The sequence below is a fragment of the Kazachstania africana genome, chromosome 1 (assembly GCF_000304475.1).
Source record: "Kazachstania africana CBS 2517 chromosome 1, complete genome".
NCBI lineage: Eukaryota > Fungi > Ascomycota > Saccharomycetes > Saccharomycetales > Saccharomycetaceae > Kazachstania > Kazachstania africana.
In genome coordinates this window covers 1,027,452-1,045,000 of record NC_018940.1, presented here as the reverse complement: position 1 = coordinate 1,045,000, position 17,549 = coordinate 1,027,452, and the positions used below count along the sequence as shown (strand labels likewise).

General features: G+C 35.1%; 9 protein-coding genes and 1 non-coding gene across 10 annotated transcripts; 5 read left to right on the top strand and 5 right to left on the bottom strand.

The window, feature by feature from the left end:
* Window positions 1-25: 25 nt before the first annotated feature.
* Window positions 26-1,741, top strand: RRP9 (ribosomal RNA-processing protein RRP9; the record flags this gene model as incomplete). The annotated part of the gene is made up of 1 exon (XM_003955048.1): window positions 26-1,741. The coding sequence occupies one exon, from the start codon at window positions 26-28 to the stop codon at window positions 1,739-1,741; it is 1,716 nt and encodes a 571-aa protein (XP_003955097.1).
* An 882-nt stretch (window positions 1,742-2,623) lies between these two features.
* On the top strand, window positions 2,624-2,705 carry KAFR0Atrna2S. Its single transcript has one exon. It is a non-coding gene; the product is annotated as a tRNA-Ser (tRNA).
* Window positions 2,706-3,540: 835 nt separating this feature from the next.
* On the top strand, window positions 3,541-4,248 carry YPT6 (Rab family GTPase YPT6; the record flags this gene model as incomplete). The annotated part of the gene is made up of 1 exon (XM_003955047.1): window positions 3,541-4,248. One exon carries the CDS (start codon window positions 3,541-3,543, stop codon window positions 4,246-4,248), a length of 708 nt encoding a protein of 235 aa, XP_003955096.1.
* Window positions 4,249-4,361: 113 nt separating this feature from the next.
* Window positions 4,362-6,515, bottom strand: LCB5 (sphinganine kinase LCB5; the record flags this gene model as incomplete). Its single annotated transcript, XM_003955046.1, has 1 exon — window positions 4,362-6,515. The coding sequence occupies one exon, from the start codon at window positions 6,513-6,515 to the stop codon at window positions 4,362-4,364; it is 2,154 nt and encodes a 717-aa protein (XP_003955095.1).
* Window positions 6,516-7,186: 671 nt separating this feature from the next.
* HRD1 (E3 ubiquitin-protein ligase HRD1) lies at window positions 7,187-8,848 on the bottom strand (the record flags this gene model as incomplete). The annotated part of the gene is made up of 1 exon (XM_003955045.1): window positions 7,187-8,848. The coding sequence occupies one exon, from the start codon at window positions 8,846-8,848 to the stop codon at window positions 7,187-7,189; it is 1,662 nt and encodes a 553-aa protein (XP_003955094.1).
* A 490-nt stretch (window positions 8,849-9,338) lies between these two features.
* HTZ1 (histone H2AZ) lies at window positions 9,339-9,746 on the bottom strand (the record flags this gene model as incomplete). Its single annotated transcript, XM_003955044.1, has 1 exon — window positions 9,339-9,746. One exon carries the CDS (start codon window positions 9,744-9,746, stop codon window positions 9,339-9,341), a length of 408 nt encoding a protein of 135 aa, XP_003955093.1.
* Window positions 9,747-11,381: 1,635 nt separating this feature from the next.
* Window positions 11,382-13,436, top strand: PLB3 (lysophospholipase; the record flags this gene model as incomplete). Its single annotated transcript, XM_003955043.1, has 1 exon — window positions 11,382-13,436. One exon carries the CDS (start codon window positions 11,382-11,384, stop codon window positions 13,434-13,436), a length of 2,055 nt encoding a protein of 684 aa, XP_003955092.1.
* Window positions 13,437-13,658: 222 nt separating this feature from the next.
* On the top strand, window positions 13,659-14,759 carry RCL1 (rRNA-processing endoribonuclease; the record flags this gene model as incomplete). Its single annotated transcript, XM_003955042.1, has 1 exon — window positions 13,659-14,759. One exon carries the CDS (start codon window positions 13,659-13,661, stop codon window positions 14,757-14,759), a length of 1,101 nt encoding a protein of 366 aa, XP_003955091.1.
* A 104-nt stretch (window positions 14,760-14,863) lies between these two features.
* MVP1 (Mvp1p) lies at window positions 14,864-16,531 on the bottom strand (the record flags this gene model as incomplete). Its single annotated transcript, XM_003955041.1, has 1 exon — window positions 14,864-16,531. One exon carries the CDS (start codon window positions 16,529-16,531, stop codon window positions 14,864-14,866), a length of 1,668 nt encoding a protein of 555 aa, XP_003955090.1.
* Window positions 16,532-16,650: 119 nt separating this feature from the next.
* MDM12 (ERMES complex subunit MDM12) lies at window positions 16,651-17,457 on the bottom strand (the record flags this gene model as incomplete). The annotated part of the gene is made up of 1 exon (XM_003955040.1): window positions 16,651-17,457. One exon carries the CDS (start codon window positions 17,455-17,457, stop codon window positions 16,651-16,653), a length of 807 nt encoding a protein of 268 aa, XP_003955089.1.
* Between the last annotated feature and the right edge of the window lie 92 nt (window positions 17,458-17,549).

The window sequence follows — 17,549 nt, the reverse complement described above, 5'->3', positions numbered from 1 at the left end:
CTTACAGTAGCAAGAACTAATTAGCATGTCACAGAACATTGCTCCAAGAGGGACGAAGAGGGGTAGAAAGGATAATGAACTTCCTACAAATGCAGTAGATGAGGACATCACAGACATATCATCTAGTGAAGAGAACAATGTTCTCAGTGATGTAGACAACGACATAGGCTCTGATGAAGAGTTTGAAGGGGAAAATCCAGCAGATAAGAGAAGAAGACTAGCTAAACAATATCTAGAAAATTTAAAATATGAGGCTAGCGCGATCAGAAGTGAAATGATGGCCGGCGAAGAAGCTGAGAATGGACTAGTAACTGAAGTCGACGATTATAATAATTTTGATGCAGGCGATCTGGACAAAGATATAATTGCATCAAGACTTAAGCAGGATGTTGCAGAACAACAGGGTCGTGTCTATAGATTCATTGCGGACAAATTATTACTGTCGGAATCCAAGGTAAGTTTTACGAGAATTGGTGAAAAGAATCCCACATGTATTAGCTGTTTCCAATCTGAATCAAACAAATTCACTGTAGATGGTCCAAATCAATTAGGTTCCAAAAGTAAAGGGAAAATTTTCGCATATACAGTAAGCAAAGATCTACAATTAACAAAATATGATGTTACAGACTTCACGAAAAGACCAAAGAAGCTTAAATATAATAAAGGTGGTGTCAAATTCGTCCCTGAAGGCAAAAATGAGTACGAAAACACAACCGAAGGGCACTATGATGAAATATTGGCTGTAGCCACCTCACCTGACGGCAAATATGTTGTCACTGGTGGTAGAGATAAAAAATTAATTGTATGGAGTGCCGAATCACTTTCTCCTATCAAGGTAATCCCTACTAAAGATCGTAGGGGTCAAGTTATGTCATTGACGTTCAGAAAAAACAGTGATCAACTATACGTTGCATGTGCTGATTACAAAATCAGAACATATTCGATTAATCAATTTTCTCAGTTAGAAACATTGTATGGACACCAAGATACAGTAGTTGACATAGCTTCTTTAGCAATGGAAAGATGTGTAACAGTTGGCTCTCGTGACAGAACAGCCATGCTTTGGAAAATTCCAGATGAAACGAGACTGACTTTCAGAGGTGGTGAGGACCCAGAAAAGTTATTAAAAAAGTGGATGAGAGAAAATGCTACGCAAAATGAAGAAGAAGAATTGATATATCCTGATGAAAGCCTTGCACCCACTTTCTACACTGAAGGTAGTATTGACGTTGTGACTATGGTGGATGATTCGCACTTTATTACAGGTTCTGATAATGGTAACATATCATTGTGGTCTCTATCAAAAAAGAAGCCTATATATACAGTAAGAACAGCACATGGAGTAAGGCCAGCTCCAGAAGCGGATAAAATATCGGGTGAAGCAAGTGAAAACTTAAGAAAACAGCAATTACAGAATGAAAAACTAACTCATCCTTACTGGATTACAGCTGTACATGCAATTCCATATTCAAATATATTCGTCTCCGGTTCATGGGATGGTTCCTTAAGAGTCTGGAAAATAGAAGAAAATATGAGGGGATTCAAACTTTTAGGAGAACTTCAGAATTGTAAGGGTGTGGTGACCAAAATCCAAGTGGTTGAGAACGGTAGACATGGCAAAGAAACTTTCCGTATCCTTGCCAGTGTTAGTAAAGAACATAAGTTGGGTAAGTGGATTGAAAAAGTGCCAGGAGCAAGAAATGGTATTTATTCTGCTGTGATTGAGCAAATACGCCTATAATCAACCATAATGCATGAATATTATGTAGAAAACGATATTTTACATAATATATAGTGAACCATATATTTTTAAAAGCTTGTAAAATAGGAAGTGATATTGATATCAAGGCAGAAGCCGTCAGCTTAGCTCACTCCGGAGGATACAAAAAAATTATGTAGAAGTGCTTCAAGTTTCGAAGAACCGTAACATATATATTACTTCCTTGGGCTTCTTTGCCAGGCACTCATTAAAACGTATATATCATCATCATGAAAAGTTTAGCATTTCGTTGAAGTATAATCTTGGGTAAATAGTGTAAGTTTTTCCATGGCGCTAGATATGTTCGGCAATATCATGTTATATCGCTAGATGTATCAAAGGGAAAAAACTTAGTTATGAAGAACACAAGCTACATTGTTAAATTTGTACTGTTCTGTATTTTATAAACAGTCTTGTCACCAGTAGAATGCCAAAACTGTCAAAGTTTATTTTTCAAGGTTTTTATGTTTTGTAGCTAGTTGCTTAAAAAATGACAATATTGGCAAAACAAAACTTACACGCGAAAAAGACAAAAGAAAAGGTAGGCAACCTCCAACTGATAATAAATAGTTACAAAACTATAACTGTTACTTAAAGTGTCGGTTTCCCATCTCATGATATGACTTCTACCAATTATAGGGCATTTTCTTATTGGATTGTATTCCTTACACCACCAAAATCCTTTTCACTTACTAGGAATAATTCTTACACCAACACCGACAGTTTTTTAGTCAAAAATAAAATTTAAAACTGATAAATTTTCGCCAATATTTTTATAAAGAACGTTACGGAAGTGTGGAAGCTATAGATTTCTTTGCAAATGTGGACCAGCCAGTTCATTCTTATAAAAAATCGTAGAATTAAGGCAACTTGGCCGAGTGGTTAAGGCGAAAGATTAGAAATCTTTTGGGCTCTGCCCGCGCAGGTTCGAGTCCTGCAGTTGTCGTTATATTTTTTAATTTTTACTTCTCGTTCATTTTTATTCACACTAAATATCTTCTTACCCCACCATAAAAAGATACATTTATATTCTTGAAAAAATCACAACTATATAGAACCCATAAGTCTATGCACTCTGACTAAGCCGGCCATTGAGGTTCAGTCTTTCTCTCTTTATTCGAACGTCAAATCTTTACATTCCAGAAGGCTCGGGCCAAATGCCAAAAAAAAATTATATAGGCTGAAAAAGTTTACCATGTAAACTAAATCTTGTAACAGATCCCAAGGATAAAATAAATCAAATAAAAAGAATGTCAAGTCGTCAAGGTGGTAAACTAAAGCCATTAAAGCAAAAGAAGAAGCAACAGCAGGATTTAGATCCTGAAGAACAAGCCTTCAAAGATAAGCAAAAAGCTGACGCCGCTACTAAGAAAGCTATGATGGCTAATATTAAGAGTGGTAAACCATTAGTTGGAGGAGGTATTAAGAAATCTGGTAAGAAATAAACAGCCTAACTAAAGTAACTATTTTCAAGCCATATATATATATATATGTATGTACGGTGTTAAAAGAACTACGTGGGGCTTCACCTTCTAATGTATACGATCGATGAGCTTTATATACTGATCAATTTCATTCGGAAATATTTTTAATTAAGAAAATCCGGGTTACATATTTTAGATTCAGTTTTTTTTTCTGGCAACAATGTTGGCTTCCAGAAGAGCTTACTTGAAGGAAGATGACAGAATCAGGTGTTCTTTTACATATTCTTGGGAGTCCTATAAGATCTGTCTGGAATCATTTTGCGTTTTGAAGAAGGAATTTTCTTTGTTTAATCATCGATGAGTAGTAATAACGCAGTGCAGAATGCTAACAAATCATCAAAGGGAGGCAAATCACTAAGCAAATACAAAATTGTATTTTTAGGTGAACAAGGTGTTGGTAAGACATCTTTGATCACGAGGTTCATGTACGATACATTTGACGACCATTATCAAGCCACTATTGGGATAGATTTTTTATCCAAAACCATGTACCTCGACGATAAGACAATAAGATTACAACTGTGGGATACTGCAGGACAAGAAAGATTCAGGTCATTAATTCCATCTTACATCAGAGACTCAAAAGTAGCTATTGTCGTCTATGATATCACTAAGAAGAAATCGTTCGAATTCATTGATAAATGGGTCGATGACGTTAAAAATGAAAGAGGTGAAGAAAATGTTGTGCTTTGCATTGTTGGTAATAAGAATGATCTGGGTGATGAAAGACAGGTTTCAACTGAAGAAGGAGAGGCTAAAGCTAAGAAATTGGGTGCTAAAATTTTTATGGAAACTTCTACAAAAGCAGGTTATAACGTTAAAAACTTATTCAAAAGAATTGCCAAATCATTACCTGAATTTCAAAGTGAAAATACCGATGAAAGTTCACTAGACAATAAGCTTAGTTCAAACACTGGTGGAAATAACTCAAGTTCAAATGGTAAAGCAGGCGTCATAGATATATCTACCACTGATGGTCAAGAACAGAGTAGTTGTCAATGTTAATTCGGACAATACCTAATTGCACCATAATTTTACAAATATGAATATATTTTTTATAAACGTAACTTTCGTAATGCATGTACTATATATAGTTTACACTCAACAAAACATCCTTATCACATTGAATCAAAACCAGTATCCACAAATCTACCATTTCTCAAAAGGGTCTTCACCAGTCTTGGTACAACTTCTACTTGCAGAGGTTCTTTTGGGTATTTTTCACCGTCAATCGAAAACAATCCGTCACCATTTGCTGTTGCATCATTGCCATTCACTTGACTCGTATTTGTTGTGACTTTGGGAACTATTTTATAAGCGGTAATCTTTGAATGTAAAACTTCTGGTTGTAAAACGTGTGAACCTTTATCTAATGCCAGCAGAATTGGAACCATTCTTGTGAAAGGAGTTCTTGAATCAGTAATTACCATATCCATACAGCCATCTGAAGGTAGCGCTGCTGGGAAAAATTTCGTATCAGCTGCCATGTATGGCATCTTTCCTGTATAAAATATCCCAATATTATTTGATATTTCCGAATCAATTTTTTCCCAATCGTTTGGTATCTGACCTTCAGGCGGGTATTGAACCTCAAAAAGTTTTTCTGTAACCAGATTCTCTTCCTCATTTTCATCCATATCGTAAATATCATAATATTCGTTATAGCAATCATCAAAATTTCTCTGAATATGCTTCTTATTCTGCAAATAATATGATTTTAACTCATTTTTACTCTTTGCACAGTATTTTACATAAATATCACAAGGATATTGTTTTCTTTGTAAAATCTTAAGTGCAACGCCAAGTTCAAATCTTGCAGGTCCCATCCATCTTATAAATTCAGTATTAATATCCGATTCAGCGATAATCCCATATGTCTGGCTCAGAAATGAAATTCTTGGAGAATCCTTGTAGTAAGAGGGCTGCGATATTCGCATAACATCTACTCTCTTTTCAATTGACTTAATCAGACTTAAAGTAGCATAAGATGGATTATTTGTCCAATGACAGGAGACGCTCATTGCATTTCCTGAACCACACGGTATCTGAGTGATTGTTAACTTGTTAAATGCTGCAACGCGATCTTTTCGTCTGTATAAACCGTTTATAACTTCATGTGGTATGCCATCTCCTGAGGCACAACAAATTGTATCATATTTATGAATATCGATGCCTTGAGCGATTTGAACTGCGTGCCCAGAATATTTGGTATATTTGACATCGATTTTAAAACCACTGGCTTGAAGTAACGGTCTAGCCTTTCTCATGAAAATCTTTTTAGCATTACCTTTACCACCAAATGGATTGACAATAACTAACAGAGACCTACGTCTCTTTGTATTACGAAAACTTCTCTGTAATATCTCTTCAATTAGTGCAGATGTATTGTCGGATTCATTTTCGATCAAAAGACTCAGTCTTTTAGGGATAACATCATGCCTCCTTGGTTTAGCAAAAGTTATTTCAACTAGATGCTGATTTGGCCTTAGAAAGCTTTTGAATATGGGTAACGCTTTTGTTATATCTTTGTTATCTGACTTTGTTATGTCCAAAATTCGTGCGTTAAGTATCCTACTATAGGGTACGACAGAATTAGTGGGAATTTGTCCATTAACAGAAGAATATGAATTATGCAAATGCGTGGTACTTTCTGTCATTTCTGTACCATCGCTATTATTTAAGGCTATGGTAGAAGCCGTGACAATTGATGCTTGAGCATGTGACGACTCTAAGGATGATCCTGATGTGCAGTTTGACATATTTTCACTTAGGCAAGTAACACAACTGATTAGTGAAGCTGTTTCTAGATAATTACTATTTTCGTTATCCGTACTATTTCTGAAACTAGTAGTACTACTCGACATGCTTCTTCTCTCTGATGGCGTAACTGCAGTGTTGTTTGTTGTATTTAGTAATTCGAAAGCAGTGGGCTTTCTGGACTTAATCAAAATACCATCATCCATTAATACTGCCAACGATATTGGACCCTCATCATTATTTTCTCTTACCTTTTTATCCTTACTTTTTACCTTCTTAGTTGAAGATTTCAATTTTAGAAGGCTCTTTGGAGTTAAGCTCATTATACTTCTACTTGAATCAGTAGGTTGTGCGGAATCATCACTGCTTTCGCGCTTACTCGAGGAAGCATTATTTCTTCTTCCAAAATTTAAGCTAAATTGAAATTCAGGCAAAAATGTTGATGACATTGAATTAGATTCTGAGGAAGCGAACGAACCAGAAGACTTGCTCCTATCTAATAGAGGAGAAGGCATCGGACGAGAATCTATCGTGAGTGTGTATAAAGAGATCGATGTTGAGGTAGAATTATGTTCAGTATCTTGATACGCCTTGCAATGGGGTTTTATGTTATTTTCCTTATCAAAAATACTCTTCACCTTGAAATTTGTAATATTAGTTTAAGAGGGAGAAACGTAAGTAGTTGGTAGGGTGCAATCCCAATATTTTTTCTATGGATACGATAACAAATAGGTCAATAGCCAACACTATAAGGAAAACAATTGCAATTGTAAACAGTGCTTCTAAGGCTATAACAAAGTACTGGGTGGTTTAATTTAGTAACTGAAAGCACAAATAATGAGACAAAAAAAAACCACGTACTGAGTCCAATAGTAATTAAAAAAGCTCTCCGAACCACGCTTAATAAGAGGTCTCTATCACACAAATGCTTTTGCCACCTCGAATTTATAGCAATGCCGTTTAAATTATTGATAGTTTCGCAAAAGTAACCACCCAGACTGTCGGTGATGGAAGCAAATTTTTCCTTTTCAAGAACCACTTGGGCTTTCGGTATCGGAGAGATCTGTAGATTTTTCTTATTCCGCTCTGAAATTGATGATTATATATTTATAAATTGTCATTGATAGTGTATAACGTCAATTGAGAGGTTAGGCGATGAATACATAATATATATATACTATATAGATCATTCGCGCGAGAACGCAGAGTCAGGTATAACAATTTGCCCTTCTGCCGTCTCTTCCATGCGCTCAATTAACAGTTTCATGGGTATGCTTCTATTATTAGAAGATGCGTTCCTTACATTGAATTTGACTTCATTCCTTGCGTCAGAAATTGAATCGATTTCAAATGCATACCATTCTACGGAGTCTATAGGAGTAATGCCGTTTTTAAAATCTTGAGTAATAATACTGCTAGTGGTGAGAGCACTCGCACTTGTCCGTGTAGGAGTAGGTACATCGGTCATAGGCGTTGACGTATCGGTTCTTGAATTGGTCGCTGTTGTAGAAGTCACATCGGCGTCATTATTAGGTTGCATATTATTGTTTGTTGTTGTATGAAGGAATGGTTTGACATTTCCATTTTCATCGAATACAGGCAACCTACAGATTGGACATGTCTGTGATCTTTCCATCCAATTTTTCAAACATGATAAATGTAACATATGACCACAAGGTAATTTTTTGGGTCTTTTAGATTTTGAAATCGAATCAATATCTGCTTGAGTCATTTCGACAGCTTCTTTTCCATGTAAAGATGGCACTAAATCATCCATACACACTATACAGATATTGTCATTATCATTTTCAACATCATTTACTGAAAGGGTAGGCAATTTGTCATCTAGTTGTTTATTATTTTTGTAAATTTTCCATAGAGAGATTGAATCTTGATACAAGGTTAAACAATCCCAGACCACATCTTTTAATACCATAATTTGTAATTTTGTTTGAATTAATACAAAAATGTGAACTATTGTTTTGAAGAATTTTGTGGAAACGTCAATGAGTTTCTCATACATGAATTTACCTTCCAAACCGTTGAAGTTGGCATCATCATCATCGCCGTCAGCCTCTTCTTCGGACTCTTCATCAGTTCCGGCATTGACATTGTGATGAGCTGTTGCTCTTTGGGAACAGTAAAATTCATAGAAGTTTAACACAGTATGCATTGCCAGATTTATTAAATCCAGGAATAATACAAAGAATTCCATACCAAATAGGAGAAATAGTGCTTTCTTGTTAGTAGGTGTTAAATTGTTTTTATTCATTAGATTCGAGCTATCAGCGTTTTGATTATTGTTAGTAGAGTTATTATTATCATAACCTCGGAATGCACGGTAGGTATTTGAACAAATCCAGAAATCTAATACACTGAATATTGCTAGATTCAACATATATCTTGAAAATATTAAATTTTTTAGATCCGTAGCGTCATTTATACTTTGCAACAATGATTCTAACCTATCCTTTAATATCCAATGGAATACTTTTAGGACCGATAATATTAGAGCAAATACAAGTGCGTTAAAGAATTGATATTCGTTGAATATGGAAATCATAAATAGGACGTTGATTATTGTAAAGGGTAATCTCTCAAAGATGTGCTCGTGTTCAATCAGTCTTAATTCACCGAACAGTATCCATCTTAGGAATTCCCATAGTAGGAATAAATTCAATGCCGTAAATATTGCTAATATGAGTACGTTAATACCTTGAGTCAGTTTGATAGTGCATTGTAAGAATGTCTTTGATGATTTATAGGATGTGAAGATGGTTATTATAGTTAGGAGGTATATTATCATGGAAAAGATGACCAACTGTTGCTTCCTACTTTGAACTATCATATTTTATGTGAATACGGAGGGGTGGGATAGTTTCCAGTGCAGTGATACGGTGTTTATATTAGATTTGATTATTAAATTTTCATAAAGGATATACGTATCTAATATACCGTTGAACTTTTTTCCACTACGCTTAGCCCGAAACTTTCTTGCAGTTTGATTTGTATCATAGTAAATACGTAATGCGCCATGACAAGGAAGATAATCGATATAGTATCAGTAGTATGATGCATTGAAAGTTAGTGAAGAGTAAGATGTAACTATTTTTATAGTCTCTGATGGGTCGTTTTTTTGGAAAATAATGATAGCTCCTGATTCAACGCACGTGCATATTGAATAGGAGGAGTATATTTTGCGTAGGTATTTTTTTAAAAGACATAATTGAAAGTATAATTAATTATATATATGGTTACGATTACAGGGTATTTTTTTTTTAATTCAAATTTTGGTACTACAGAAAACAAAAAACAACAACAAAAATAATACAAGGTCATTACTTTCTAATACCTGTTTTCTTCTCTACTTTTAGTAAAAGCGCCTTATTTATATGAGGTAAGACACCACCAGAAGCGATAGTAGCCCTAATCAAGGAGTCTAATTCGTCATCACCTCTAATGGCCAATTGCAAATGTCTTGGAGTGATTCTCTTAACTTTAAGATCCTTTGCTGCGTTACCAGCCAATTCCAGCACTTCAGCGGTTAAATATTCTAAAACAGCAGTTAAATAGATAGCAGCCTTAGAACCCACTCTTACCTTACCACTGGCGTTTCTTTTCAAATATCTCTTAACTCTACCAACAGGAAATTGTAGACCGGCTCTTGCTGAAGATGATTGTGCCCTTAAGGAACTGGAATCTCCACTGGATTTACCTTTACCACCGTGTGCTTTACCGCCTGACATTATAACTATGTATATGTGTATGAATAGATGCTAGAGAGGGTTGGATGTGTTGTGATTTATGAATCGGTTTCTTTTTCCTTTTTCTCACAGCTTTTTTCCCAAAGTGATATTAAATATGAAAGTAATAAGTTGTTTATCTAACTGTTTGTTTATTTGTTTTTCTTTCCCGCAGAGAGGAATAGTTCCCAGAAAGATTTTTTTTTCGCGCGAATAAATACAGTACATTATCATTATTAACGTTGAGGTGGTATGTACAATTATTATGGTGAGAACTATAAGCTGATCACAAGATTATCAGCTTGACTGGCGTGTCTTCCAATAGCCACATCACTATACAATGACTGCCTAACGCGAAAGGGCTTCCACTCAGTATTGTTCTTATGGGGGGAAGGTGACAGATCCATCAAACCAGACAATTCCCAGTACGTGTGACAAGAACGCGGTAAAATGTTGAACTTTGTGTGCACGTATCTCTCTTCATTTAACGGTTGCCGCTGATGCATAAATTGTATATTACTCTCTTCATTTTGACAGATACTAGGGTTACCTGTTCTTACCGTTACCCGCCCCTATATTATTCTGATTGGGAAAAGAAGAGGCTGATTTGTCTCCCGGCCAAAAAAATATAGAGCAGGTTCCTCATTACCCTACTTTTTGGCATACGCGGACATTTCATATCAGCGACTGGAGTGCATCGGGACCCTGAGTGCAAATGAAAGAAAAGACCTAAAAGCGTTATGACAGTTTGTGCCAAATACTTTACTTGACAAGAAAGAAAACATCGACCAGTAGACATATTTTGAAAAAGACACCTATTGGCCAGTTGATCCATTTAAAAATTATACCTATAGTATTTGACGGGCTGTTAGCTAAAGAGGGATCCCGATCCTAAATACTCTCGATTTTGTCCAAGTCGTAAAATCTTGAACCTACATGAGGAAAAGTTGTGTGTGGATTTAAAAAATATGACTATCTTGTGGCGGGTTAACAATAATACCATTCCACACCAGGCCTGAATATCTCGTCTAACGTTGATATTATCTCCGGGAAAGACCTTCTCAGTTTTTCCCTCGCTCTTTCTTTCTGTTTTCGATCTAAACAAAGAGAAGAAAAGTAAAAACTCCTCTGTTCGCTCATTCCTTCCCTTTTTCTCACTTCGAAATTTATTTTCGGATGAGGTGCGCACGGCCAAAAATTTTGCGGAACGGAAAGCCAAGATTTGCTCTCGGCAAAAAAGATTTTTGTTTTTATAGCTTCCGTTTCTAGATACACTTTACCGTTTCAGGTATTGTTATTGCCCTAATAATTGCCTCAAAGAGTAATTTGTTTTTTTTGTAGTGATATTTTTCCGGTTCGTTCCTAACTTAATTGTTAATAACTTAACAAAGCCCTCTTTTTTTCTTGAAACGCTTATATAATCGATTTACGTATATATATTTACTATATCTACATGGAAAATTAAAACTGTACAGTCAGCAAGATCTATATTCCTTCAAAGACTATTAAATTAACAATCATATTGCATTAAATAAATCGTTTTCATTCTATTTTACTTTTTACTTCATTTTTCTCTTTTCTTTCCTTAGATCTTCTCATCAACCACAATATAGCATTTCTTTACATGTACTGAACATCATGATAATACCGAGTACACATCTTTTCCACCTTTTAATAATAATACCGCTAATAACATTCCAAGTCATCCTAGCATCAGATACTAAAGATTCATCGCATCATTACGCTCCACAACAAGTAGCATGTCCAGCAAATTCACATTTCACAAGAGAAGCATCTGGTCTCTCCACTAATGAAATTAATTGGTTATCCACTAGAGATCAAGTAACAACACCTGCATTATACGATTTCTTAAATCGTACCACATCAAATTTTAAAAATAATTCAATTTTTAATGAAATTTTTAAACACGAGAATAATTTACCAAGAATTGCTATTGCCATCAGTGGAGGTGGGTATAGGTCAATGCTCACCGGTGCTGGTGTATTATCTGCTATGGATATACGTACAGACAACGCGTCAACCATCGGATTGGGTGGCCTATTACAATCAACTACTTACATATCTGGTGCATCCGGTGGAAATTGGCTCGTGGGCTCTCTTTCATGGAATAATTGGACTGCAATACAAGATATTCTAAACAACATGCATAAAGATAATTCAATCTGGGATCTAGATGATTCCATAGTCTCTCCAGGTGGCTTTAATATTTTCAAATCAGCAAAACGTTGGGATCATATTTCTAATGCTGTGGAAGCTAAACAAGACGCAGGTTTCGATACATCATTGACTGATGTTTGGGGTAGAGCTCTCTCCTATGCCTTTTTCCCATCTTTAGAAAGAGGTGGAATTGGCTCCACTTTCAGTTCTTTAAGAAATTCTCCAGTCTTCCAGGATGGTCAAATGCCCTTCCCAATTTCAGTAGCGGATGGTAGATATCCAGGCTCAAGAGTTGTCAATTTGAATACTACAGTTTTTGAATTCAACCCCTTCGAAATGGGTTCATGGGACGGTTCCTTAAATGCTTTCACAGATATTAAATATCTCGGAACGGATGTATTTAATGGTAAGCCATCAAATGATAGTGAGTGTGTTATTGGCTACGATAATACTGCTTTCATTCTGGGTACATCATCAACCCTGTTCAATCAATTCTTATTAAGAATCAATTCAACAAGAATGCCAAATTTTATAAGGAAATTAGCAACACATTTCTTGAAGGACTTATCGCAAGATTTTAACGATATTGCCGTCTACAGTCCAAATCCTTTTAAAGGTACAGATTATATTGTCAAAAATTATACGAAAAGTATAGTAAAATCAGATTCTTTGTTCTTAGTCGATGGCGGTGAAGATGATCAAAATATACCTCTGATTCCATTAATACAAAGAGAACGTGATGTAGACGTAATATTTGCTGTGGATAATTCAGCAGATATGATGGCACAATGGCCTGACGGTTCCTCTTTAATTCATACTTTTGAAAGGCAATTTGTAAAACAAGGTGAAGATATCGCATTCCCATGGGTTCCTGACACTAACACGTTTGTTAACCTAGGTTTAAACAAGAGGCCAACTTTCTTTGGCTGTGACGCTTCAAACTTGACCGATTTGTCATATATCCCACCATTGGTTGTATATTTACCAAACTCACAATATTCATTCAAAAGTAATCAAAGTGCTTTCAAGTTGTCATACTCTGAACGTGAAAGACGTAAAATGATTCAAAATGGATTTGAAGTTGCCACAAGAAATAATTTCACCGATGATCCTGATTTCATGGGTTGCGTTGGCTGTGCTATAATGAGACGTAAACAGGAATTCTTCAATATATCATTGCCAATCGAATGTGAAGAATGCTTCATAAATTATTGTTGGGATGGTACTTTGGATACAACAGAACTTCCAGACCGTGAAAAGGATTGGCATAACAGCTTTATCTATGAACATGGGAAGTCAAACTTCACGTACCTCTTGAATGAAACATTAGATAATTCACAAGAGATCGATGAATTTGATGAATTGAATCAACATGAAGAGGATCCGTACTTGAGAAACGCAAATTCCAAGAAAGTTAAAAATGATAATGACGGTCTCATATTACCTCCCGTTATCAATCTTAAGATAATTATGTTTCTTCTGTGTATAATTACATTCTTATTAGGACTAGTATAATTTAATAGAGAGAATTACTCATTTAATATGTAAACTGTCAATCGTCTTTTAAACTTGACCTACTCGTTAAGAGCGATTGTCTAATGAAATTTTTTTTATATCGTCTGCCGAGAAGCTAGAAAATTTTTCATTTTTCACATATTTTAACTCATCCCATCTCATCTCAGGCTAGATATTTCATCCATCAACTATATTGAATAAAAGCCTATTTAAACACTCATAATGTCTTCTGCTAGGCCTTTAATAACGTTTCAAGGGTCACAAAACTTCCGTATACGAATTGTATTGGCAACTCTGTCAGGAAAATCCATTAAAATCGAAAAAATAAGATCGAATGATTTGAATCCAGGTTTAAGAGACCATGAAATCTCATTTTTGAGATTAATTGAATCCGTAACAAATGGTTCCCATATCGAAATCTCATACACCGGTACTACCGTCATCTATAAACCTGGTATCATAGTGGGCGGCTCACACACTCATAACTGTCCACCAAGCAGAGCAGTAGGTTATTTCATTGAACCAATGTTGTATTTAGCACCATTTTCGAAAAAGAAATTCTCTATCATCTTCCGTGGTATCACAGCTTCACATAATGATGCAGGCGTGGAAGCTATCAAATGGGGTCTCTTACCTGTATTAGAAAAATTTGGTGTAAGAGAATGTGCATTACATACTCTGAAAAGAGGTTCTCCCCCACTAGGAGGTGGTGAAGTACATTTGATCGTTGATTCTTTAATTGCTCAACCACTCACAATGCATGAATTAGAAAGGCCTCCTATAAAGTCAATCAGAGGTGTTGCATATTCTACCAGAGTAAGTCCGTCATTAGTAAATAGAATGATCGATGGTTCCAGAAATGTGTTAAAAGATATAAATTGCGAAGTCAATATCACTGCCGATGTTTGGAGGGGAGAAAATTCAGGTAAAAGTCCCGGCTGGGGTATCACACTAGTCGGAGAGACCAAGAAAGGTTGGTGTTTCTTTTCAGAACTAATAGGTGATGCAGGTGATATTCCTGAAAATATTGGGATGCAAGTAGCATACCATTTTATCGAAGAAATTTCCAAAAGTGCTGCTGTTGGTAGAAATCAATTACCTCTGGCTATCGTCTATATGGTCATAGGGAAAGAAGATATTGGAAGATTGAGAATAACAAAAGAACAGATCGATGAAAATTTTATACATTTATTGAGGGATGTGAAGAAAATATTTGGTATTGAAGTATTTTTGAAGCCGGTCGATGATTTAGACAACAATGAGGACTTCATTGTCACAATAAAAGGTGTCGGTTTCCATAATTCTAATAAGAAGATTGCATAGTCACATGTGTTTTGTATATAATAGTAAAATCTAATAATAGAACTTTTCACATTTGGAACTTGTCGTCTTCAAAAATATACATACATACATAGATATATCAAACGTTAGCAAGATGTTGGTATATCACTTATCATATTATTAAGTTTTTCCCATTCGTTCATATTAAAGTCAATAAAATGTGAAGTTGAAGTAACCCAATTCTTAAATGCAACTGAAATCAAATATTGAGACTCTTGGAAAATTGTGAACTCAAAAAATATACATTCTCTGATTAACCAAGATTTGTTCAATTGCTGGACTAAGTGTCTCTTGTCCTTTTCAATCATATATTTCAGTTTATCATATTCTGCGCCAGATATATCCGGCTTACCCTTCATAGATTTCAGCTTTTCGAAGTTTAGTTGGATATGCCTTCTTAACTGTGGAATATTGTTAGTAGCCATTATCTTATACCTTTCAAATAAATTTCTTAATGATACTAATATATCTATAAAAACCTTGAATCTCGGAATTATATCAGTATCTGCCTTTTCAATGTGACTTTCGTTAATTTTATTAATTTCTGATAATGAGGTATTTATCATTTTCAAATTATCATTTATTAAAGGTATGGTTTCGGAATTTTGTGACTCTGGATACATAATAGTAGTTGTTTTCACAAAATCCGAGAGCAATGAAGATAATATTTGATTATTATTAATTTTCTGTCTTTTAAGGCTAATTTCATGCTTTTGTACCACCATTGCTATTTTATTCCATGTTAATATAATATCGTCAATCGAATTGACAAACTTATTCCAGTTAGTTGAAATTTCAGGACTCCAAACGCTCTTAATAAAGTACGAAGATATTTTTTTGTCCGTAAATTCATCAGTAGTGTCTAACAAAGAATTTCCATCTAAACTAGTGCTGCTATTTGAAGAGCTACCAACACTAAAAGTGTTACCAATATTCCTCTTCAATTGTTTCCTCCATTGAGAAATGTCTGTTGGTACGGTTAGAAAAGTTAAAACCAAATCATCTTGCTGCAAAACAGGATGTTTCATAATTAAGTTGATGAATCTGGTTAAACCATTAAGTCTTTTCTGTAAGAAAATAGGATCAAGATTTGTTGAAGATGTACCTATCTTTTTTGGTGGCAACTCCGGAATCATCCTAAATGGATATCTCTTGATCAAGATTTCTTGTAGCCATACAAAATCTGAATATCTTCTAATAACTGCACCATCCTTTGGAGATTCAACATTTGGTAATTTTGTAAGTAAACTGACATTGTAGTTAATATGCTTGAACAGAAGACCTTCCCTTTCAGGGATTTCTTCAATAGTTATAATGTCGGGGCTTAGGGGCTTATATGACTCTCTTATATTCTTAATCCAAGTATTGTATTCAGTCTTAGTTGTACTTGGATCAGCGGTATCTGAAGGTATGTTTGGAATCATGCCATTGTTATTATCATTCTTTTGTAAAGTTGCACCCGTTTTATCCCCTTCATCTAACCAGACACTTTCCTCTAGAATATTGTCTGTACTGTTTCCAAATAAATTTGTAGTAGCAGATAAATTTGCCGTAAGGGAAAGATTATTAAACGTACTGCTCAGATTTGCTGGTCCAATATTAGGATTTGGATCTGTATGTGGGTTATTGCTACCAGCCCATCCATTGGTATCAGTCTCTTCATTGACGGTGTTGTTTGTGCTGTTCTTGCTTTGCCTATTAGGGCTTGGAGAAGTATCTGCCCAGGGATCAGCGTCGTTAACAAATATATTCATTAGTCAATATGTATGCAATTTGGTATATCTATCCTATAAATATCCTGTATATATCAGATGTCAAACTTATAAATGTGGCCCTGTAATTTTCTTTCTTCATAAAAAGCGTGTGCTCCGGGTTAAGAAGACGTCTCGCTATCAATGTCTATATAATCATCATCATCAGCAGTATCATCAGTCTCGATGTCACTGCCATTTTCATTGAGGTCGAATGTTATCCAACTAGGCCATCCAACTTCTGTTCTCAAGAAACTCTTAAATTTATCGAGGAGCCACTCTTCCAGTTTGTCAACACTTCTTAACGCTGCATTGTCATTATTACTGTTAGTGTTGAGTCCCCTATTACCTGAATCCTCAACTTCTTCCCCTTCTCCAATTTCTGTTTCAATGCTGAGATTTTTGATTATACTGAGCCTCTCAAAAGGGGAACCCACTATATTCCTACTTATTGGATGAGTAGGCTTCTCTGTAGTTTCATTATCGTCAATATCACAAAGTATGCTGAAAGTGACTTTCTTACCATTCTCAAACACACATAATAAGCATAGTATATGCAATGCCAGGAAAGTGACCCTAAATTTGATGGGTAATCGCATAAACTTATCCACTGGATAATTTAATTTTAAATTGGTTTCAAATTCGAGATATAGATCAGTTTCGTATTTACAGTCGAGTAAAAGTTGGATATCATTTGAATTTTCACAACTCTTATCTTCCTCGTAGAATTCTGGTAATGGATTTGTGATGTCTTTGATTATTATTGAAGGCGAGTTTTCACTATTCAATTTTAAGTTTAAGATTTCAAAATTTTCTAGATAATTGGGCAGATTTAATGATTTTTTGAAGAATTGGTTCAATTTAACCTTTAGACTCTCATTCAACTGATCATCTTTAATTAATTCCCGCCAATTTATCTCAAGAGACATCCTGTTTATACTTATTGTATTGTTATTGTTACTGCATATATATTTTTTTCAATTAATCGATTCCTGAAAATATATGTAAGCTCTCGAAGTCT